At 44.6% G+C, this 22,766-nt stretch overlaps 2 protein-coding genes across 5 annotated transcripts in view; one reads left to right on the top strand and one right to left on the bottom strand.

Annotated features, from left to right (window-relative positions):
- herc2 (HECT and RLD domain containing E3 ubiquitin protein ligase 2) overlaps window positions 1–14,280 on the bottom strand; it is a 38,697-nt gene extending 24,417 nt beyond the window's left edge. The window contains exons 1-26 of the mRNA XM_083671842.1: window positions 14,179–14,280; window positions 12,240–12,333; window positions 11,605–11,736; window positions 9,789–10,011; window positions 9,504–9,604; window positions 7,899–8,040; window positions 7,648–7,752; window positions 7,331–7,502; window positions 7,048–7,221; window positions 5,909–6,097; window positions 5,649–5,800; window positions 5,153–5,310; window positions 4,941–5,054; window positions 4,384–4,635; window positions 4,045–4,238; window positions 3,626–3,826; window positions 3,227–3,455; window positions 2,964–3,088; window positions 2,454–2,632; window positions 2,122–2,306; window positions 1,484–1,639; window positions 1,163–1,348; window positions 852–1,022; window positions 621–724; window positions 357–507; window positions 12–226 (exon numbers count right to left, since the gene is read on the bottom strand). Coding sequence (XP_083527968.1) covers window positions 12–226; window positions 357–507; window positions 621–724; window positions 852–1,022; window positions 1,163–1,348; window positions 1,484–1,639; window positions 2,122–2,306; window positions 2,454–2,632; window positions 2,964–3,088; window positions 3,227–3,455; window positions 3,626–3,826; window positions 4,045–4,238; window positions 4,384–4,635; window positions 4,941–5,054; window positions 5,153–5,310; window positions 5,649–5,800; window positions 5,909–6,097; window positions 7,048–7,221; window positions 7,331–7,502; window positions 7,648–7,752; window positions 7,899–8,040; window positions 9,504–9,604; window positions 9,789–10,011; window positions 11,605–11,736; window positions 12,240–12,333; window positions 14,179–14,250 — 4,176 coding nt within the window. The 5' untranslated portion in view covers window positions 14,251–14,280. The remainder of the gene's footprint in view (window positions 1–11; window positions 227–356; window positions 508–620; window positions 725–851; window positions 1,023–1,162; window positions 1,349–1,483; window positions 1,640–2,121; window positions 2,307–2,453; window positions 2,633–2,963; window positions 3,089–3,226; window positions 3,456–3,625; window positions 3,827–4,044; window positions 4,239–4,383; window positions 4,636–4,940; window positions 5,055–5,152; window positions 5,311–5,648; window positions 5,801–5,908; window positions 6,098–7,047; window positions 7,222–7,330; window positions 7,503–7,647; window positions 7,753–7,898; window positions 8,041–9,503; window positions 9,605–9,788; window positions 10,012–11,604; window positions 11,737–12,239; window positions 12,334–14,178) is intronic.
- Window positions 14,281–15,465: 1,185 nt separating this feature from the next.
- LOC310806097 (magnesium transporter NIPA2-like) lies at window positions 15,466–22,634 on the top strand. 4 transcript variants are annotated; one of them, XM_083672054.1, is made up of 9 exons: window positions 15,466–15,734; window positions 15,914–15,961; window positions 16,300–16,390; window positions 16,531–16,691; window positions 20,215–20,427; window positions 20,949–21,005; window positions 21,251–21,341; window positions 21,467–21,627; window positions 21,723–22,634. In XM_083672054.1, the coding sequence occupies exons 1-9, from the start codon at window positions 15,608–15,610 to the stop codon at window positions 22,358–22,360; spliced, it is 1,587 nt and encodes a 528-aa protein (XP_083528180.1). In that variant the 5' UTR covers window positions 15,466–15,607; the 3' UTR covers window positions 22,361–22,634. The 4 variants fall into 4 exon arrangements, with proteins under 4 accessions (XP_083528180.1, XP_083528179.1, XP_083528178.1 ...); XM_083672053.1 differs by lacking the exons at window positions 15,466–15,734; window positions 15,914–15,961; window positions 16,300–16,390; window positions 16,531–16,691 and adding exons at window positions 18,177–18,442; window positions 19,178–19,335; XM_083672052.1 differs by lacking the exons at window positions 15,466–15,734; window positions 15,914–15,961; window positions 16,300–16,390; window positions 16,531–16,691 and adding an exon at window positions 18,177–18,442.
- Window positions 22,635–22,766: the final 132 nt, after the last annotated feature.

The following is a 22,766-nucleotide window of genomic DNA, read 5'->3' as shown; positions in this document are numbered from 1 at the left end:
TATTTCTGTACCTTCACAGTGTGGTCCTGAGTGGTGTTGTCAGCGATGGCCTGTAGGAATGGCTGTGCATGATCACTGAGGGTCAGCCTGCGGGAGTAGAGCTTGACCTTGTCTGGGGTGGTGGTCCCCAGGGAGCTGCAGTGGTCCTCATCCTTCTCCTCATTGTAGTTGTAATGGATCTGACTGGTCTGCAGACCCCCAGAGAATATGGACGACTGGAGCCATTCTGAGTGGGAATAAGATGAAAGAAAACGCACCGGTTTAAGCGCTGTTCAGATGTGCCAATCAAAGTCCATAGAACTTAGAGTTCAATTCATAAAAAAAAATAAAAAAAATCTGCATTATTATGTACTCACTGGCACATTCTATCTCCATGGGCGACAGAGGAGTGCTCATGGCCAGGTAGGAGGCATGGAGGCCCAGCAGCAGCCCCAGGTTCCTCTCTGTGTCGATCAAAGGAGAGGACAGGCTGCTCAGGTCTGGTGTGGTGACCGTCTCCTGGTTGGGCTGGGCACAGAGAACAGACAGTTAATAAAAAAAAACAGGAGACAGGGAGGGCAAAAAGAGAAGTCTTAACAGCTCCAAAAGCATGCAGAAAATAGTGTAACCCAACCACACACCTCCATGTACTGGCCAACACAGAAAGCCTGCATGGACTCCCTCGTGTCCTCGAACTGCAAGGCAGCTTCTAAAGCTACAACAGGGTCTTCTCCAGCAAACTGGGCTGTGGAGGGGGATTCACCGTGTTAGGCCAGACAACCATTCAAGAATTAAATACTTATAATCAAAAAATATAAAATGAGTTGCACTGAAATTTCAATGAATGCATTTGCAAAAAAAAAACTGATTACCCAGGATGCTGTTTCCGGTAAGGGACTGGGCTTGGAAGTCTTTGATGTCGTAGACCTTGCCATCGATGACTGTCCAGAAGCCCCCGTCTTTGTTGTGATTCTCCAGGTCGGCCTTGCGGATGAGGGACACCTCCTCGTTGTTCTTAGAGCTTTGCCCTGTGAAGAACGAGCCTGCCGCAGCAGAGCAAAGGCTAGTTACATTCTAACCCACACCACGCTAACAAGCTCTGTCCTTCATCAAAACCTCTGATCTATCCTAACCATTCAATCCCTCCACCCCCTACAGGCCTCTTAGCCCCCTGGTGCTGTACCCATGATGCCAGGCCAGGCCAGGTCCTCGTTGTCATCCCTCTCGTGCCCTGGGGCCAGGTGGTTAAATCGGTCTAGGTGTTCCAGGAGTCCCGCCAGGAGGGGGATGGAGCCAGTCTCCTGCATCAGACCCGCGTCAATGGTGATCAGCAGGACGATGGACACCACCAGCTCAGGCAGGAGCACACCTACAGAGAAACACACAACAGCTCCTAAATTATTTTATTTTCTTCACTGTTTCAAAGGTGTCCATATCATTCAAGTTAAGAGGTTCAGAAATAGGTACAAGAACAAACTTTTAGACCCGAGAGAATAAGAATTACCAGTGAGGTCGCCCTCGATGACTCGAGACACTTCGGCAAAGTGGCGGTGGCCAGTGAAGGCGATGCTTGTGGCCACAGGGAGGATGTCCCCAATGTGAGTACACAGCAGGGCAATGTACTTCTTCAACAGGGAGCCCACGCCCAGGAGCTCAGGGTCTGCAGGAGGTAGAAATTTGCTAAATAAAGTTTGCATGAATTCATTTAGCACTTAGATGTCAATATTTGGCCATATGAAAAAAATGTGATGTGAAACTGTGGCCTGACACACCAAGTGAAAGTCTGAGGGAAAGTCTCAAGGGAAGAATGAAAGAAACATGTTCGGTCTCGAGTAAAAACCTGCTTGTATTAAAAGCCGATTTATGCTTGGTCTGGCACTCACACACCCACACAATTGCAGAGCAGTCTCAAATCGAGCTCTGTACTACGATGCCATGCGCCTCCCAAATGTTGTAACTAAAAGGCTTTGTATAGCTTTGCAATTGACCTAATTGGCTGTTGGCCAAAATTGTATGCCCCGACATCTGCGGAGGCCACATCCACGTAAATACCGCACGGGACACAGACAGATACCAGATTTACCATAACTTTTTTGATTCATTCATTTATTTATTTATTTTTAAATCAGCCTTAAGACTCACTGTATCCATTGACATGTTCTTCGCCATTGACTCCCAGGTAGAGCTTGCTGACCAGCAACCTCTGGAAGCGGAGCAACAGGTCAAGAGATGCTGAGCGCTCTTTGCTGACGTTCTCCGCGTCCAAACAGTTAGAGATCCGCCGAACCACGTCCTTTAGCCTGGCGATGGTCTGAGAGGCTATGTTCCTGCAGACAACAACATCTTTGGTTGAATCTGCTGTAAAGTACCCCCCCTAAGACTGGAGGTTATTATTTGTACCCTGAAGAACCTCAGAGAGGCTGTCATATGGGGGCACACATTTGGCACAGCTTAGAGAGAGAAAGAGAGGGTACCTCAGCAGTTGTTGTACGAGCTGCACCAGAGGCAGGCTCTGCTTCCCTGCAGACTCGTAGATCCCTGTGTTGATGAGGTCTTTGTCCAGAGTGGTGCGACAGCGGTGCATGGTGGAGGCATTGGCCTCCTGCTCATCTATCTCCTTCTCCTTCTGGGCCTCCTTCTTTGCCTCAATATCCTGATTTAGAGAAAGATTCATAAAATGTTTAAGACCACTTAAAAAGGAGAATAGGGGGATATTGATGCCTTTGCGATGGACACACACATTTATAAAAAAAAAAAAAAAAAAATGGCAAATTCATGACCACGTGTGAGAAATGCCTGGCATGCCCCACTAAATTGAAAACCCAGATAAGAGGATCATTTCACTCTACTGAGATTCCTCTTACTGTCATGTCTGGCTGCATTTTGAACTGGAGTAGACAGACAAAGAAGTATTCTGGGCATGAATAAATGATAAGACTGGAAGAGGGGCTCTGTGCCATGACTCATGCATTAAACAAACTGACCTGGATCTCTGCTGTGATGGCTGCATTCAGAGCCGACTCCAGCCCACCGTCAGCCATCAGGCTACTGACCAACAGGTCTATCATAAAGCGCCGCCCGGGGCTGATGCTCATCTCATTTCCAGGCGCTGAGAAACATACAGAGAAAGAGACTTTTTCTTTCTCTAGCAGCTTTATTGCCTGTTTACCTTACATTGCAGCAGTACTAATTCGCCAAACAACAACAACAATACAACCCATTTAGTACTCTGTGTTGCCAGCCTCACCTGTGTTGGGTAGGAGTGAGGACAGTGCCCGGGCCCTCTCCTCTGCTGTGGGCAGCAGTACTGACCAGCCGCTCTGTAGGACCGCCTGGGCAGCTGACTGCACCGTGTTGAGCACCCCTGCGTTGCTGGCCAGGGTCACCACCGTCTGCTTCAGGTTGTTGAGCAGCCCGCTGCCCAGGCCCAGCCCCAGTTCCTCAGGATCCACCTGGTTACTGATGGCTGCATGGAGCTGGAACACAAGAAACGAGAGAAACAAGTGAAACTACACATTCATGAGTGTGTGTAAAAAGAGTAAAGAGGAATCACCATATCACAGTTTTTTTGGGGCTTTTTTTTAAACAGCGAATGGGTTCACATTTCATCTTAACCAAACTTCAGGGGGACAGTGTCTGTCCTTACCTGGAGCCTCAGCAGGTTGAGAGTGGCCACCACCATGCACTCCTTCTCCTGTGGAGGGGGCCAGTCAGAGCTGCCATCCATGCCCTCGCTGACCTGCCGCAGGAGCAGGTCCAGCTGCTCAAAGGTCACAGGGCACACGTCCACCACGAAGGGCACACGCTGCCCCACCGACCACTCTGAACACGAGGACCAGGCAAAACTCTGCAAAAAAGATAGGTGGTACCCAACAGAACAAGGAGAGATGTATTGCTATTGAATATAGGAAGCAAGTGTGTTAGTGGTCAACAGTGTGAACACATACACTGGTAGCCATCCGACAATAGAATTGGACCCCCATAGATTACAGGGTCATTTATTGAAGTCATGTCATTATAGGCCCTCTGGCTGTAGTGTAGGTACAGTATGCACACCGTTCTTACCTGCCCTGGGCCACAGGAGATGCCCACTATGTGTTTGGCGTTGAGCCCTGGCAGAGCCTTGGGCTGCTTCTTATTGGAGAAGAGTGTATCAAAGTGCTGTAGTTTGTCGTTGCTGCCCCAGCTGTGCACCTCACCCTCGTCAGTGAGGGCCAGGCAGTGTGTGGATCCCACTGCAATGTCCACCACTTTCTTCCCTGGTTATAAAAGGAAAGTAGAGAGAGGTGATATTCAGTCATTCAGCTCTCCTACTCCTTTAAAGAGGGATAGTGACATGACATATAATGACATCTAATGTAGATGACTGGGAAGAAAAAGGGTGCAGTGTGGATGGGGACTGACCCTGTAGACTGTCCAGCAGCTTGGGGTAGCGGACATGCTCGTCTGTGCCGTGGCCTAGGCGCTGGTTGTCACCCTTCCCCCACGTGTACACCTGGCCGTCCTTGGTGAGCGCCACTGAGAACTGACTGCCGCAGCACACCTTCACGATGTCAAGGTCCTGCAGCTTCTCCACCACCTTTGGTGCCTTGCAGCCGTCGCTGCCGCCACGCCCCAGCTTCCCATAGTCCCCATCCCCCCAGGACCATACCTGGCCTGCAAGGACCGTGAAAGAAGAGGAGGAGGAGGAGGATGGAAGATGGTGAACTAAGGAGCTACTATTACAATAAGGAAAGGTGAAGAACTGATGTAAGCCTCTGACCACTTGTCATTATATAGTCAAGCGCCAGGGATAAAATTCCATCTGACAGCTATAATCAAACAGCTATAAGCTATATCCATCTGACAGCTATAAATCAAAAAGTGGGCCCCAATTGAATGACTGGATCTTTGCCAATAAAGGATGTGGGACAATAAAAAGTCCTAGTGAATCAGCCTCGTCTTTCAGTCCCTCCTCTCACCATTCTCTGTCACGGCCAGGGTCTGTGCGTCTCCACTCCCACATGACACATCCAGCACCTTCAATCCCTTCAGTGCGGTCACCAGCATGGGCGTGGTCTGGTCCTCGCTGGAACCTAGAACAACAGGGGAGAGAAGAGACAATGCCTTCAGTTCGGTAACAACAACAACAATAGTGAATGAGGCAAATGGAATGCTGTCATGTGGAGCTTACCGTGGCCCAGACGGCCGTAGTTGCCCCTGCCCCAGGTGTAGAGCTCCCCGTCAGCTGTGATGGCAGCGCTGTAGGTGCTCCCACAGGCGACATGCACCACATGCTTCCCTGTCTGCTTCCCGGTGAAGGCTGTGATCACCGCAGGCTCCTCCAGATACCTGGGGTGGAGGAGAGGGGAACAAACAGGCTGGATCTCATGCGGTCTAAGCTGGTGGTGACCTGGCTCATTCATGAACTAACTGTCTCAAAGGTCATGGCCTCCTTTTGTATTATACTTCTTTGATGAAGCATATGCACACCTGAATAAAAAAAGAAACAGACTGCAAGGTCTCGGTAGAATTATTTAATAAATCTAGTCAGGGGCTGCCAAATATGTTGAAATGCTTTGGAAAAGGGACAACATTTCTCTTCATTTACTCTAAAGTCCTGATAGTCTGCACTTCAAATTCAGCTCATAAAAACATCAGGTGTGTGTTTTCCTTTGTTGTTAACTTACGTGGTGTCCCCGTGGCCGAGGCGACCACCGTCACCACACCCCCAGGAGAACACCTCCCCATTGGCTGACAGGGCCAGGTAGTGCTGCCCATCTGGATGAGCTGCCAGCTTCACTATCTTTCTGGATGTTAGAGCGTGAACCAGCATGGGAGCCTGGACATAAGATAGGACATGATCCTGACCATCAGCACAATAGCATAGGCCAAGTTAGTTCTTAAGAGTAATAGCCGAGATGCAGCAAATTGAATAGATGCCGCTTACCAGAGTGGTGCTCTTGTAGTTCTGGGTGTAAACGGCACCACTGCTAGCCAGGATGAGGAAGCCCTTCTCGGAGCACACCACCTGTGCGACCCCCAAGTTGGACAGGGCCTTGCACTGGATGGGACCGTTCACATTGGCATAGACCTTCCAGCCCAGGAGGCCCCAGCCAATCACCTCCTGAAGAGTTCCCTGGGAAAGAACAAGAAATGGTTCATGTGGCGCTGTCATTGGTGCCTTCATAAATCGGCAGTCTGTGCTGCCTGATTTAGTCTACTTGGAAGAGACCGCCTGATCATATCTGAGACACAAAAGCAAAGGTTTCAATAGATGCTATTCATAGCTTTGTATGCGTGCTTTCAAAGGCTGGTTGAATGTGCAAAAGTAGGTCTCTAGAGAGTCTCAAGAGACTAGGGCAAATTAAACCTTATTGTTTAAAGGAGTAAAGACAGAAATTAAAACAGTCCTTCTGGCATATTGCTTTACTTTGGATCTGAGACAGTAGAGCCATTTAGAGACTGACTCTTCAGGTTTTGGTAAAATGGAGGATGTAGGAGCACTTCATCAAAGAGAACAGAACAACACTAAACACTGACTCGTCATCAGCAGGAAAGGAAGTCTCATTTACCTGTACAGTGCCATGGTCCTCCAACAGAACGCAGAGAGACAGAGGGAGCAATTAGTAACAGCATCAGTCCCGTTTCTAAACCTTCAATTCTAGCTCAGGTTTCAAATGCAACACATTCTGCCACCTCAACAGAAAGCAAATTCCCCAAACCATGTTTTGAAAGACTCAATGAAGACAGGTTTTCAGAAACGTTGGTCAAATGAAAGGCCTTAAGTCTGAGGAGGGAGGCAAATATAACAGCTGAGGAAGGGGAGAGGTGTGGGTAGAGCCAGGCAGATAGCCATGCTAAAAGGGCCAAATAGTGAGGGTAAGCATACAGAGACAACTAAGAATTAATAGATGTGAGTATAGGCTACAATGACAGGAAGCTGGTGAGACATGGAGAGAAGGGTGGTTGGAGAGAAGGCATGGTGGTATGGTGGTTGGGATAAGAGGACTCAGAAGGGTAAAGCAGAGAGAGGGGGGGGAGGGGAGGGGAGGGGAGGGGGGGTGCCAGACTAGAGAGTGGTGGTACCTTGTGTGAGGTGGGGGAGCTGCACTGTGGGGGGCTGCAGGGGGCCGCCAGGCGGTCCAGGTGAGCCATGATCACCACAGCAGTCTGCCGTAGGTCGATGGCCAGGTCGTTGTCCTGGGGTAGGGTCAGGTAGCGAAGGAAACTCTCATTTGGGCTCAGAGGGGATGTGAGAATCTGTGGGGAATGAACCACAAAACATACTTTGATGCTCAACTGAGAACAACAGGAGAGCAAAGATGCTGTAAAATAGACAAGACAAACAAATTCCAGAGGGTATTCTCACCTCGACCTCTTCCTCTGGGCTGGCCTCCTCCTTACTGCTGTGAATGTTGTGGAGGCGCTGCAGCAGGGGCAGGAGAGGGGCGCTGGTCCCCTGGGTGGAGCGCTCGTTGTCCATCTCCCGCGTGCCGCTGTCCCACAGGCGAAGCAGCAGCAACACAGCAGACAGCAGCTGACTGGGAGACGGAACAAGAGAGGAGGAGGCCCTGGTCAATGGGAGTGGGCACTGTATGATCTGGGAGTACAGTCGCAGAGAGATCAGCAGTCGTAGTGAGGTACTGTCAAGGTTTGGCCAGTCTGTGTATGTGAGCCATACTATACCTTAGAGTGCCCCTCTGTACTGCCAACTCCAGCAGAATAGCCAGGGCCAGGTGCTGGTCCTGCAGAGGAATGTTGCCTTTGGCACTCGCACTTCCGTGTACATCACTGTCCAATATGAGAGAAAATAGAGCGGTTTACATAACTAACGAAGAGTTAGTTTTATTTTAAGAGTAGGTTCTGGCGGGAGAACACATTTCCAGCTGATCTGAGGTCAGTGCTGAAAGCCAAGTTAGAACACAGCAGTGACTGACCTGAGGAATTTGGTGGCTCTCTCCACCACCTCCAGCCACACAGACGACACCGTTCCCTCGTCGAACAGAGTGGCTTCTGGGAGAGCACGCAAGGCGTCGAGAGACTCCTGGAGAAGCTCACTACACAGGTCCGCATCATCACCTTCACCACAGCACGAGGATAACGAAAAAAAACAAAAACAAACAAACAAATAGTGATGAGTCATGCAGTTAGCATCGATCTCAGGATTCAGGCATGTCTACATTTCAAGGTTCAATGCAAAATGTTTCCGCTACTGCGAATGACATTTTGTCCTGTAGTGATATATATAAAGAGGACTTGACGTTAAAGTGGCATGTCATTTCACAGAGATGTGCTTGGCATGCTAAATAAAGTGAAGGAGTTAGTTCAATGTGTGTTTCAGTAGCCACTTTACGACAGTGGAGCCAGTGTGTGCGAAGGCTTACTAGCGGCCAGCTAGAGTTCAAAGCCCGGTGCTTCGAGTCGAGTGAACAAGACCGTTTGAATTTCCACAGCTGAGCTTTAGTAGGTTGTTTACATTCTGCAGTTCGTAAGGTGGCAAACTCAGAGAGACTCAAAATGTGTCAAAACATTCCAAATTTGGCCTCGACACACACGGCACGAGCCCCACTGTAGAAAGCCGGCTACTGTGTCCTCAAGACTAAACTGGTACTGAGGCCAGACTGTGGGTGTGGGCCTTTGGCTCAGCTGTGTGCGCTACTCATGTTACAGGGCGGCTTAGGGAGGAGAGCCAAGCGCTTTGTTCCCACCAGGTCCCTAGGGACTCAACTGCACTCAGCATCACATCAGTATGCAGAAGAAATGGAGCATCTCTACATTCCCAACAAGGAAGCACAAGGAACAGACAATTTTTACTGTCAGTAATATTTCACCTTTAATAACACCCACATACTAAACAGCACCCATACTATTAAGACATACACAATTCTTCAGTTTTAGCAGGATTGATATCACTGATGTTACTGCACCAGTTAAACTCCCATGCAAACAAACAAAAAAAACTGTTTGCCTGACATCTCTATGTCCCTTAGGGAGTGTCTTGCAACTGCACATGGTCCTGAGTGAGACTCAGACTTGGTCCAGGCACAGGTTGTGTGATGCACTCACTCATCCCAAAGCTATAGGGGGATTATGAAACAGAGCCCTGTTACGGAACACAACCTCCAGCGCCCAGGCAGCATGACTTTGACCTTGACGTCTTCAGGGAACCTTTATGAATACACAGACACAGGTCCTGCTGACAGTCCAGTAGTATCTCCCTATCATCCTGCCAATCACTCACTTAGACAGTCAGGGAACCAGAACCCTACTATCCCATAGTCAGGATGTTGTTTACCCTGAACATGTTGTAACATGGTGCAACGCTTTGACACAGCTGTTCAGTCTAGTTTCATAACTGTGTCAACGGGTGCCAATGCTAACCAAGTCACCTGACTCGTAACGTTAACTGTGACTCTACATTCCATACAGCCCAGACCCCTGAGAGTAGGCCCTGGGAGAAGAAGCTTACTATATATATGAGGTCACCAGTTAATGATGCTGAGACACTGCGTCTAGACTGAATGATACTGGGAGTTTCTTACCTGACCTCCAGGCTCTGCGCAGGAAAGCAAAGGCGAAGGAGAGAGCTGCCCTGGAGCCTACTCTGGCCAAGCCCTCCACACCTTTACTGACTGGACGAGGGCTGGAACAACACAGAGACACATGCTTTACTTGTTTTACTAAAAAAACACTGCATCACAAATCAGGTTGATATGAAGATTTGACAAATATCAAGCCAATGCAGTTAGGAGATACAGTACATAAGGTTTCAGATTAGACCCATCACTTGCAGTGAGATCAGAGGGTCTCGCGGCCCCTTCCTGTACCTCTTGTTGTCGACGGTAGGCAGTGGGGGGCTGGGGGGGCTCTTCCAGCGGACCTTGTACTTCTCCTCCATCATGCTGTGGCTCAGGGAGATGAGGTAGCGCTCCAGGATGACCAGCCGCTGGCGCAGACGCAGGGCAGACAGGGTGCTCTTGGCCGTCTGGGCGGACAGCTTCTGCTGGTCGTCCACCAGAACCATCAGACAGTCCTTCAGCTCTGTCTCATCTACACATGCACACACACACACACACACACACACATTTATATATCAGATTACACAAACTGTCAAGGAAATTGGGCCATGAACTGCTCATGAATGTATATGAAAGTTGTGCCTTTTAAGACTTGTTTTGGGCTTTTTTTATTATTGTAAAAGTACTCCCAACCCAACATTCTCAACCTTCTCTGGCTGAGCATAAAATGCTTGAGCCTCTCCCTGTCTGACAGCCCTGTGAAGAATACAAGATAGGCCAAAATAGCAGATCTGAAATCCACTTAAGCTTTATGTAAGCCAGACTGGGGAGGCTAAATTTCCATACCCTGGCCTGGAGTTCAGCAGGCCTTGCTCTACAATCAGCTGCCCTAGGCTATCGAGACAGTTTTGTATCGACATTATGATCTAACACAATGTATCTGGCAACTTGTTTTGTTTTTTTTCCTCCTTCGATTAAAAATGCTCACAAATTGAAATATTCTCTCCTCTTTGGTGATATGAACGAAAACGCCAATATCAATGGGCTACACTGGACAGAATCAAGGTGGTTGAGGTAACCCTCCTCTTAGTAAGATATGTCAGGTTCATTGTCATACATTTAGATATAACACACAGGGTTGATGAGGAAGCCAGAGGCTGGGAAACAGGAAGTAAGCTTCACAATCGTTGAAATGTGAGCCTCAAATAGATTGCACTTAAGTATAAAAGCAATCCAAATTATACCCCCTCTACTTTCATCTGCAGTGCAACCACCACACAGTGAACTTCGCATACAGTACATATAAGGCCAATGAACATATGCAAGTAGCCTTTGCTGAGCAGCAGGCTAGCCTACAATCAGTCAGACTCAGGACGCCCCACGCAGGCTCTCCCACCTCCATATGCTTATCTCCTGCAGCCAGCAGTCCATCACACACAGCCCCACCTAGCCCAGTCTGTAAACACAGTGTGTGACAGACAGGACTACCCAGTATTGAAAAGGTTTAGGGGGCTGCCTAGATTACCACTAGACTGTGGACGGGTAAAAATAACTGGCCTGCAGACAGTTAGTACAGCCAGTCGAGTCCTCCAACACCTCACGTGCCAGGAGAGCACACATACACCAGCAGGAGCTGAGACAAATTTGATAGTTAGAGGACAACTGTGTGTTGAAAGAGTTGGGATTCCTGGATCTCAGACGTATTTAGAAGTGTGAAAAACCATCTGCTGCCAGCACTGCCTTTCACATTACAGGAAACCCCTGTGCTTGTATACAGAGGGAGGTAAGAAAAAAGCCACAGCGTTGCCAGTTCTGCTCTAGACGTGAACTATAAAAACATAAGGCCTAGTCCAATTTCAGAGCATTCCAGAATTGGTGCGGCACCATTCTGGTTTTCAACATGTGAAACAAGAAAGCTTAAACCTTTCTGAACTGTGTTTTAGGAATGGTATGATTCCTCTAAGCATCTACCATTGCACTTCAGATACGGGCCTTAAAAGTGTATTGCTTATGACGTCATCCTAGCCATCAACATTGTGTTTCAAATCAGCAGAAAGACTTTTCTCACCATCTTTCACAAACGACTCAGCTTTAATCAGCCACAGAATAAATTGAGCCCACCCACCTGGCTGCCGCCCCCAGTCCCAAGTCTCAATGATGGAGTGATGGACAGATGTCGATGCCTCCTCCTCTTCTTTCTTTTCTTTATCGTTAGACTCATCCTTCTTCTGAGTCCCAAAGCAATCAGTGCAGTCTTCTAGAGAGAGAGAACAGAAATTTGGACCAGAACAACTTCACTTTCAGAACCATTACTGTGGAGTCTTTCACTCAGATTTCAGAGAGGAAAATAATAATTAATGAAAATGTATGTACAAGGGTTCATCTGAATATCATGTGGCCAAGTACAATGGTTTCTTTCAAATGTTAGAGAAACATTATGTGAAATAATTAATTTTTAAGAGTGACTTTGGGCAGAATTCAAACAATTGTGAAATAGAATCATCCTACAATATTTACAGTACACAGTAGCTCTTTTTCACATGATCAAATACAAACACAACCCAAAATGTACTACTACATAGACTCTCCTCACATGTAGATGCCTCCCATTTTCAGATTAAAGACATGTGGGGGTGCCAGCAGTAGTTAATAAACAAAGACACAGTGTGAATATTGCTACGGCAGATTCTGTTTGAATTCCTACCCTGGTCTCCAGCAGGGAATAAGAGGTCTTGGGGGTAGATGGGTGCTGGTCCTTACCTGTGTGAGCAGATTCTTCTCCGTTAAAGGTTATCTCTTCATCCTTCACCATCTCATTCCACATCTCACTTAGTCCCTCTGGAGAGAACGCTCGCTGCACAGGGAAAACAAATCAACATGATGCACATTTCACTTGAAGACAAGCTCAAGCCATTAATAGGTACCATAGCAACCAGAGCTCAGTGTATAGAATATCCTACATCTAAGAGGCGCCGACTCAAACGATGCATCACATCCTCGCAAAACGTTTTAGAGAAACGTCGACACACAAAGATGTCAACAGCAAAAGAGACTGACTCTTACTGCTAGCTTATACTTCAATGTCTCAATGTCTTTTAAGTGACCACATTAGAATCAAGCATTTAATGCTGTCATTAATTATGTTGTGTCAGGACAAGTGGCGGTTTTGAAAGCTGTCTTGTTGAGAAGTGGACTAGAGGTGATGTCTAGCCAATAATAAGGCAACTTATTAATCAATCACAGAGTAAAGGCCTATTATGCAGATTACCCACTGTGCCTCTAAAAAAGGTTAAAGGGACAAGAGAAAACACTGTCATTTTCCTAATGCCACAGAGAACAATACTGAGCTCCTGTTCATATAACAAATAAAGTCTAGTTTAGTCTGTGAAACTGACATGAGATCGGCTCAGGATCTACAGATGTAAATAACAACTACAGGAATAAACTGAATATATTGGTGACAGAAAGTATAGAAATCGTTTCATTCAAATAGTCACTTTGCCTTGAGAGTTCTTTTGTCAATGAACAAACAAATAGACAATTTTAACTTATTCATGCTCTCAACATTGCTTCATAAAGTAATGCAAGAACTATTGACAACTGGACTAGCCAACACAGGATTTCAAAGATTCAGGTTTCAAATGTCAATAACATGGTCAATTAAACATGACACCAGACATGCAACACCTGTATATATGATATGGAGTATGAAAACTATAACTAGACACCATTGAGAGTGTGAGCAGTCTAATTATGGCAACAAGCATTTACCAGAATTCTTGAGCAACACTAGGTCAAATGTCTAAAAGTAAACACACAGACAGACAGGCAGACAGGCAGACAGACAGACAGACAGACAGACAGACAGACAGACAGACAGACAGACAGAGGCTAGACCCCTGATAGGAGTTATGGAAAAGAGAAACATATTCAGATTCAAGGTCCTAGGTTGGTTTTCCATGTCCCTATCACGCTCAGTGCATACTTGGGTTGGTAAACTGACAACCTACAGTATTTTGTTCACATACCAAACTAGTTTCATAGACTAATAATATAGGCTAACTTACACATCCAGCAACACCACACTGTCAGTCGAGCCATCCTCATTCAGACTCCTAAATTACAAACCAATCATCCATGCCTTTTCTCTTGTTGTACAGATGTGTTATCGAAACTAGAAAAGAGGCTTGTCAAACCATCAGCGGGATTGTCATCAAGTGTATATAAGGAGCTATTTGTAAATACAAATATGTAAATAAAGAGCCATTTGCTCTTTGAGTCTGACAGATGGACAGAACGCCAGATAAAACTTCAGGCTTATATGTTCATTGTCATGGTCACACATCTCAAGACTGAGAAAACAAAATGTACTGTGTCGGTGCAGGGATGAACAATTCGGGGGAAATGCATTGCCACAATTGCCATTGTTATGACAGTGGAGTTACTGTAACTGTCCTAATCAAACATCAGATCAGCCTGGATTCTCTCTCAGTTATGACATTTTTTCCATGAACAGAACTGACTCAGCATACGGTTTCTCAATGCAAGCATATATATCAAGTTATCTGGTACATATGCCACAAATAATGTAGACATGGTCCACAGTGTCAATATGGTATAGGAGCAAACACTTTCATCACTATTTCATTTTACAATATCTTCTCAAGCTGTGGAGGTCCACTGCTGAAAGTAAACTTACCTGCAAGTCTATCTTCAGCCATTTGTCATGAAACCTCAGCTGGGCATCAAGGGTAAAAGATGGAGAAGGCATCTTTCACTCTTCTCTCCTGGCTGCAATCGCAGCCAACCCTAGAGATACACAAAACAATTAAACCAAAGCCTGGAGGTTATTCTAACCCGTTATTCTAATTCTGCTTCTACTTGGTAGCAGCTAGCTAGTTCAACACAAAATAAATAAGATAGCTAGCTAGATGGCTACCTTTGGGGTGGCTAGCTAGGTGACATAATCCATCAGAAATCATTCCAATGCTAACACGGAATACGATATTTTCTTGATCATCAACATTACCGTCAAAAGAAAATCTTCACTCCCACACAATTTATTCTACTCTGAATTTATATTCAAAACATTTTGGTTGCTGCTGCTGTGTTATTGACACTGCTGCAGCAGACCAGCATACAGCATTAGCAATGGCTGGCTAGTTCTGCTGCTGCATCCAACTCGCTGATGAACTAGCTAGCTATGACAGCTAGCTAGGTAATATTGGTAGAAATCAAAACGTTTATATTTTGATATACTTGATATTGCTCACATAATGTAGCAAATGTTGAAAATGTTTTCGTTACCTGTGAGCTTTTCTTATTCTATTCCCGTCCCTTCACCCCAATCACAGGCTTTGCTGCATTACAAAGTCGTCCATGTTGGACTATGAGTGACAAGTAAAGTAGCCCAGGCACAAGGCATGGAAACAGATGACGTAGCTAGATTTGGCCACAGTCTATGCATTAGGGCGGGACAAAACATGTGATAAATAGGGGTGTGATCATATCTTAATTTAAAGGGATATCATGTACATGAATGATCAGTGCAATCCAACTCAGAAATATAGCTAAATCACTAAAAACAGTTTTTTGTCAAAGGTATGTTCGAATTAGCCAACATTATTGGCTAGTAGGCTGTGTGTCTTAATACATTTGCATTAATACAACAAAGTCATTTATACTGATTGAATCTATTTAGCTGCTAATGTTTAATATCACTTATCTTTGTCAAGGACAACCCAAGGAGGGCGCACTTCAACTCGAAGTTCAACCCATCCCTCCTTGTAATCTGTGCAAAGACCTTTAAATATTGCTCCAGCTCCGCATATCCCTGTCTGGTCTGTGTGCATTCCTGCGCTCCCCTACGTGGAATGAAACGCATAAGATTGGTGTAAGAGCCGATGCTTTCACCGATCCTATGCCTTTAAATCTAAGTTCCTGCACACTTCCGGATAAAGGGTAGAGAATTCGAGAATCCACTCCTGGACAGCAGAACTTGCCTCGCCGCCTCATAAAAGTCACCGAACGAGTAATAAATCATCAAACATTTGGGTTACATATTGGTCCGTGTATTGACAGTAACTGCTGTCTCTTGCAATTGGAAATGATCAACTGTAACTCCAATAATGACTTTAGAAATTAGAGGAACTTCGCTACCGATTGCTGGTATATGGATAGCTGTGATATCAAGTTTCATTAATGGATCGACGTTTGTGCTTCAAAAAAAGGGAATTTTACGAGCCCGTAAAAGAGGTAGACTGTAGGGAGAAATACATTTAATTCTATCTAGTGCCGTCTGTGGAATGTTGATGTTGAATGTTCAGCGATTAAGGCTGAACTTTCTCTAATTATTTAGACTACAATTCTTGCCACGTATAGTAACACTGCCATTGCTGCAAAATGCATTTCATTTTTTGCATTTCTTACTGTAGGTGGGTCCTATCTGAAAGATGGCGTTTGGTGGAGTGGCACGCTGACGAGTGAGTAGAGCCACACTGCCACCTGCCATTTGTAAACTAAAGTACATCCAGAAATATTTAGGCATACACTCACCAAACACTTTATTAGGAACACTATACTAATACAGGGTAGGGCCTCCCTTTGCTCTCAAAACAGCCTCAATTGTGCCAAGAAAACATTCCCCACACCATTACACCACCTCCACCATGAGAAGGTGTAAAGGTGTTCCTAATAAAGTGTTCAGTGAGTGTATATTCTTCGATTGTCACCATGAGACATATTGGCCTCTGTTACAAAAAGTGCTTACATATTAATGAGTGTAATTGCATGTGGATTAAAGACCTCTCTGTGAATACAGTGATCGTGGGCCAAATTGGGAATTTCCTGGCATATAATGCAGCCCCTGCTGTGGTGGTCACACCTTTAGGAGCCCTTGGTGTGCTGTTTGGGTGAGTCACTCGATTTGACTTGTTAATTATTTGTGATTAAATTATACAGTTTGATATAGGCCTACCCATTGTAGTATTACAGTATTTTCCTTACTGCATGCATACGCCTTCCCAACAACAATGCTTGCTTTGTGATACAGGGCTATACTGGCATCCTTTATCCTCCAGGAGCATCTGAATGTCCTGGGGAAGCTAGGCTGTGCATTATGTTGTTGTGGGTCTGTTGTGCTTATCATTCACTCTCCAAAGTCAGAGAATGTAACTTCTAGTGTGGAGCTTGAGAAGAGGCTGGCAGACCCAGGTGTGTGAAACCTGGAGACCGTTATTTTAATACTCCTAATATTACTGCATATTACTTATCAGGTTAGGCTGTGCAAATTGATCATTGTTTTCATGTCATTCATTATACTGTCTCAAATCTTAATTCAACCCACTCAAGCATGCTTAATTCATGTTGTTTTTAAAGATGAGTGTTTTGTGAGGCTGACCGAAGTGTTTTCTCTTTATGCAGTGTTCCTAACCTATGCCTCATTGGTGGTCCTGCTGTTGGTTGTGCTGATTGTGTGGATTGCTCCAGCACATGGCACATCCAACATTATGGTGTATGTAGCCATATGTTCTCTTCTGGGAAGTTTCACGGTTCCTAGTAGCAAGGGGCTTGGTCTGGCTGCACAGGACGCCTTTAGTGGAGGGCCATCCAGCAGCAGAGCCCTGTATCTCTTTCTGGGCTTACTGGGAACATTGGCAGTCAGCATCCTCATACAATTTACTTTCATCAATAAGGCCTTGGAGAGCTTCAGCTCCAACATGTTTGAAGCCATATACTATGTTACATTCACTTCCACTGTGATCATTGCCTCTGCCATCCTCTTCAAGGAGTGGACAGCAGTGAGTATAGTAGACTGTCTCGGCATGCTGTGTGGTCTCACAACCGTGGCTGTAGGAGTTCTCCTCCTCCGCATCTCCCAAGAGGCTGTACTTACTTGGAAGCAAGCTGAAGGACGAGAAAAAAAGGATTGATCAGAGTGGTTATTAGTTGGAGGAAGATCTACTTGGTGAATTTAAAATCCATAAACTCAAACTTGAATTAAATTAACAATGATAATTGCATTGTGAAAGTGGGATTGTGTCTTAAATGCAGGTGTAAGTATTGTGAAACATTGTTTTACTAAAATCACTGTTAAAACTAATAGGTCTGAACGAGAGGCATTGAAGTGCTCTGTTCAACCAGTGGACCATAAATGTAGCAGCAATATTGCTGCAAATGCCCTATATTCCAAGTACCTACAATGTATAGTTTTTCAAAGCAACATTGCTGTAAATGCATTACATTCCAAGTACCATCAGAGTACAGTTTTTCCAAGCATTTTTTATTGCGACTCTTGCAGTGCCTCTTAATACAGCACAGTAAGTGTTGTTGACTGACTGTAATTCAGCCGTTGATTTCTTCACAAATTGAAAATATTGGTTGAAAATATATGTGTTGTCTGTTTTATAACTTAAGTGAAATTAACTTCAAATGCATCATAATGTTGCAGTTGTGTGACCCAAAACAATAAAGACAAAAAAGACAACAAAAAGCCTGCTCTCTTGTTGTTTTGTGACATATCTTTCAACTAATAATACCCATGACACAGCCCTCATGGTGAAGAGTAGTTTAGTCAATATCTTATTTCACTACATCAGTGCTTTCACTTGGCTGGATCAGATATGACCTAACTAACATAACTGGCAAGTCAAGTTTTTTTTCATACATTTTTTCCACACTTCAGAATCTTCACTACAGACATAACTCTTCTTCTTCACTTCTTCCTTCACTTCAATTTAATTCCTAAATTAAATTGTTATCTAGTTTATTTTGAAACCTTAGTACCATTCCCATGTACACATGTAGGTCTATAGTGAGGTGTCTTAATTATTTAGAGTAATTCTAGAGGCAGTCACAACAGTGCAGGTTCAGCTTGTGTGGGGGTTGTTCTCATCAACAGTATCACGGCTGTTAGACGGACTCAGGCTGGATGAGGAATATGTAACCTAACTTTTAAGTTGCAGGTAATGTTGAACTAATTTAGTTTTTCTTGCTCAATGACTATTGCATTTTTCTCATTTTCAAATCATTGTATCGAGTTAATCGAGATAAGGACAAATAACAAATATCGGGTGATGTTTGTCATATGTATAACCATGATTAGATGTTTAACCTTATGCTGGTCGATGGTATATGGTAGTGTATTGTTAAGTAGCCTTCAATAAAACTTGTATCATCTTCATAAATTAGCTGTTCTAGTAAGTTTGGGGGACACTACTTGCTTGTTTGTTTCTTTGTGGATCTTACATTATATCACATCTACTACAGGGACTACAGTATGTTGGCAACTGTAAGTAGCCTAGGAGGGGGGTTGGGATATCTAGAACAGTCACGTTTTTGTTGTAGCTTTATTTCTTTGTTCAGCTCAGCAGTTTATGGTATCAACCAATGCAATTTAACCAACAAACAAAATATACTTTGACAAAAGAGTGCACTGGTTGTGGTGATCCATATCCCTATATGAGAGCCCTCATAACAGTGACTTTATTAAAAACAAATAGTTTTGTCTAAAGTTTAGGTAGCCACGCCTACACCTACAAATGTCCAGCTGTGGTGTAGTCACAGTCATGTAAAATTAGTCAATCGAATAGAGCACTTAAATTACAATTGTTTAACTGAAATATCTAACGCAATTGAAAGTCTCATATCAGTCAGTGTTTTCCCAGTGTGTTAACGAAGTCTTTTTCCCCCATGCGCAGATGATATCGCCACACAGTGTGGGCGGATCACGTCAACCTTGCCGTCAAGCGGGGGTCGTAACAAAATGTAAAGACCACAGTTATAGAGCTACAGTAGTTAGCGAGTTAGCTAATTACCATCGTCTTGGCTGTTGGGTAGTCCAAGGATCTTTTGCCAGGTATTTCGAATAAAACATATGCACAAGTATGACTGTTTATGTTAATAAACCGTTTGGCCTATTTGGTGGCTAGTAGGTTTTCTGTACAGTCATAATTTAGCCACCGTTGATTCATGCTAACATTACAAGCTAGGTAGCTAGTGTGGCCAAGTGGTTTGCTCATCAAGCTCAAGCTTGATAACTGCTGTAGTAGTGTACTAGTACTAGTGTCAAAGTAGCCCACTACACTTGTTATCATTTAGCCATAACAGTGAGACACATTTTACTGCCGTTTGCAGATTTGCTTTGCATACTCGGGCAACAGAAGACCCTCCATCACTTTAGCTTTCGCATCTAACTTACTAATGTCGAGCCAGCTAGCTACATGTGTTATAAATTCATTGTGCTGTGCTGGTGTATATAGATAATAAATATATATAAGAATATTTTTTTCAATCACGGCCCTGCTGCAGCGCTTCAGTCAATTAAGGCATTTGTTATTTTCTACAAGACGGTATTTGGCCTAGTAATTGGCAATAGTACCAGTATAGCTACTTTAGTTATATTTCGTGAACATGATTGTGTTTATTGTGGAACGCTTGCTTGCATCAAGTCTGCAGGTTAGATGGATAGGCTGGTCACTTCCTGAATTCCATCGTCAGTCTTATTCGCCAGGATGGAATTCCATTTCATTTGTTTATAGCTGCGGAAGTGACAGGGTGGTTCTAGCTAGGGTTGGATTGTCAATGTGTCTTTTGTGATGGAATCAATGATACTGGATCAAGGTTTTACTACACATTGCAATGTGTCATGTAGAAACGGTAAGGTAATAATGAGAATGTTTAGGACATTTTAAAGTTAAGATTTGATTTATTGACTTGCGTTGTTGTTTTCGTTCAGGTACTTGTGTTGGTCAGCAACTCCTGTGCTTGGTTGTAAATGTGACGGATACAAAAAACACATCCAACGTCACTATGGGTCAGGACAGGGGGAAGTATGATTTCTACATTGGGCTTGGATTAGCCATCAGCTCCAGCATTTTCATTGGAGGCAGTTTCATCCTGAAGAAGAAAGGGTTACTCCGGCTGGCCAGGAAGGGGTCAATGAGAGCAGGTACTTTTTTACCTCTATTTTCTATTTATCTGAATGTTAGCGATACACTATGGCAGAGATTGTTTGTATTTTAAGATTGAGCCAGTTCAGTACCTGTTAGACAGGTGCGAGAGGGTATAGGAAGCTCAATTGTTAACACCCTGGTTCTTGCTAGTCTGAATGTGGTAACACACAAGGGTGTGGCGGAATACATAAAGCATGTAGTCACTCTTTGTTTTTCTTGTCTTTTTTTACACAATCATTAACTGAACCCTTCCCTCTGCTGCACCTTGCCTCCAATATAAACATTGTGACCTAAAGAGGAATGACACATACCATTTTGTCAGTTTTCATACATTGAAATGCTGAGATTTTCAGCATTAGCCCTATAACACACATTTATTGCTTTATGGTTGTAATCATACTGTGCCTCAAAACACAACTGTCTAACGTATTGTTAAGTTGAAAAAATAGAGCAATTATTGCGAGTGATTACTAATCAAAATTTATGCAAAATGTGCTTGTTTTTCCTTCTTGTCTAGGCCAGGGCGGTCATGCATATCTGAAAGAGTGGCTGTGGTGGGCCGGCTTATTATCAAGTAAGTCATGTTGGCATTTTGAAGGTACCACTTGATCTGACTTGGGGAAGACCATGGATAAACATCAATACCTTGCAATGACATTTAAGAGCATCAATTGCTGTTTGAGTATCCAGTAGTACTTATAAGTGAGAATAAAAGACCCCATTGCTTAGTTTGACCACAACTCTTGTTAATCATTGCTTTAACACACCCACCTCTATGAGGGCATTGGGGTTGATGCCTACTGCTTTGTTGTTTTGCAGTGGGGGCTGGTGAAGCTGCCAACTTTGCAGCGTATGCCTTTGCTCCTGCTACTCTGGTCACACCTCTGGGGGCCCTCAGTGTGCTTGTGAGGTACAAAATACTATAAATCCATTTTGACTTCTAATTGTGTCAATGTCTTTACGCTAAAACAAAACATCTACGAGTGTGATTAAATTGTGTGTGTGTGTGTGTGTGTGTGTGTGTGTGTTTTGCAGTGCGGTCCTGTCCTCCTACTTCCTGACAGAGCGTCTGAACCTGCATGGAAAGCTGGGCTGCCTGCTCAGTATCCTGGGCTCCACCACCATGGTGATCCATGCTCCTAAAGAGGAAGAAATTGGCAGCCTTGATCACATGGCTAGGAAGTTGGTAGACCCAGGTACAGGAAACCCCCGCCCCATGCATTTCCACAATGTCACTTCATTCTTATATTTCACTTGTCCATGTAGGCTAAACTGGTCTTTTTTTCCATAGGTTTTGTGGTCTTTGCCACTTTTGTCATCATTGTGGCTCTCATCTTTATCTTTGTTGTGGGCCCCCGTCACGGCCAGACCAACATCCTAGTGTACATCACCATCTGCTCAGTGATAGGAGCGCTGTCTGTGTCCTGTGTAAAGGGACTGGGCATAGCCATCAAGGAGGCCATTGCTGGGAAACCTGTCGCGGGAAACCCTTTGGCATGGATCCTGCTTCTGAGTCTGGTGGCCTGCGTGAGCACTCAAATCAACTACCTAAATAAAGCCCTGGACATCTTCAACACCTCGCTGGTAACACCAATCTACTATGTGTTCTTCACTACGTCTGTACTCTCTTGCTCAGCTATCCTCTTCAAAGAATGGGAGCACATGGGCACCGGTGATGTCATTGGCACCCTCAGTGGTTTTCTCACCATCATTGTGGGCATCTTCCTACTACACGCTTTTAAAGACATTAGCGTTAGCTTAGCCACTCTGGCTGTGTCCATGAGGAAAGAAGAGCGGCCCACCCCCGCAGCCAACGGCATGGCCACCCACAGCTATGAACTGCTGCACAATGATACCACTGAGGACAGGGAACTAGGCCTGCCTTTTGATAGCGTCTCGAGGAGGAATGGGGCAATGGCAGCTTCATAGGGTTGTAAGGAAGTAGCTGCCTACAGAACCATAGCATTGGTGTGGACATTTTGCGTTTGTTTGAAAACCTTAAGACAATCAATTCTAGGGGGAAAAAGTGACTTGGATGGACCAACCGATTGTACTTATAGTTTTTATTTGCCTTATTTTTCTCCGAATATGACTTGACTACATGGTTAGACATCATCTCATTCTCATGTAGCTTTGTAAATATTCTCCTGTATGTTTTTAAAAAAAAAAACGAAAAAAAAAAACCTTTGTTATACTTTATGTACAGAGATCTGTATTTACATGCACTGAGTTTCTTTCTACAAATCAATGGATCAATTGCTTTGTTTTTGTAATATATAATACAACCCATGTGGAGGTCCCGCTGAGTAACACACAACTCTCAGCAGTCACTAAG

This window comes from Argentina silus (assembly GCF_951799395.1).
Source record: "Argentina silus genome assembly, chromosome: 6".
Lineage (NCBI taxonomy): Eukaryota > Metazoa > Chordata > Actinopteri > Argentiniformes > Argentinidae > Argentina > Argentina silus.
This window is presented reverse-complemented; position numbering and strand designations above follow the sequence as displayed.

What these genes read in the sequence shown, in the direction of transcription:
- LOC310806097 (XM_083672054.1), top strand. Translation starts at nt 15,608, where the DNA reads ATGACTTTAGAAATTAGAGGAACTTCGCTACCGATTGCTGGTATATGG. An exon ending in TTTACGAGCCCGTAAAAGAG is followed by an intron (nt 15,735 to 15,913) that starts GTAGACTGTAGG and finishes TTCTTACTGTAG; the next exon opens with GTGGGTCCTATCTGAAAGAT. An exon ending in GTGGAGTGGCACGCTGACGA is followed by an intron (nt 15,962 to 16,299) that starts GTGAGTAGAGCC and finishes CTGTGAATACAG; the next exon opens with TGATCGTGGGCCAAATTGGG.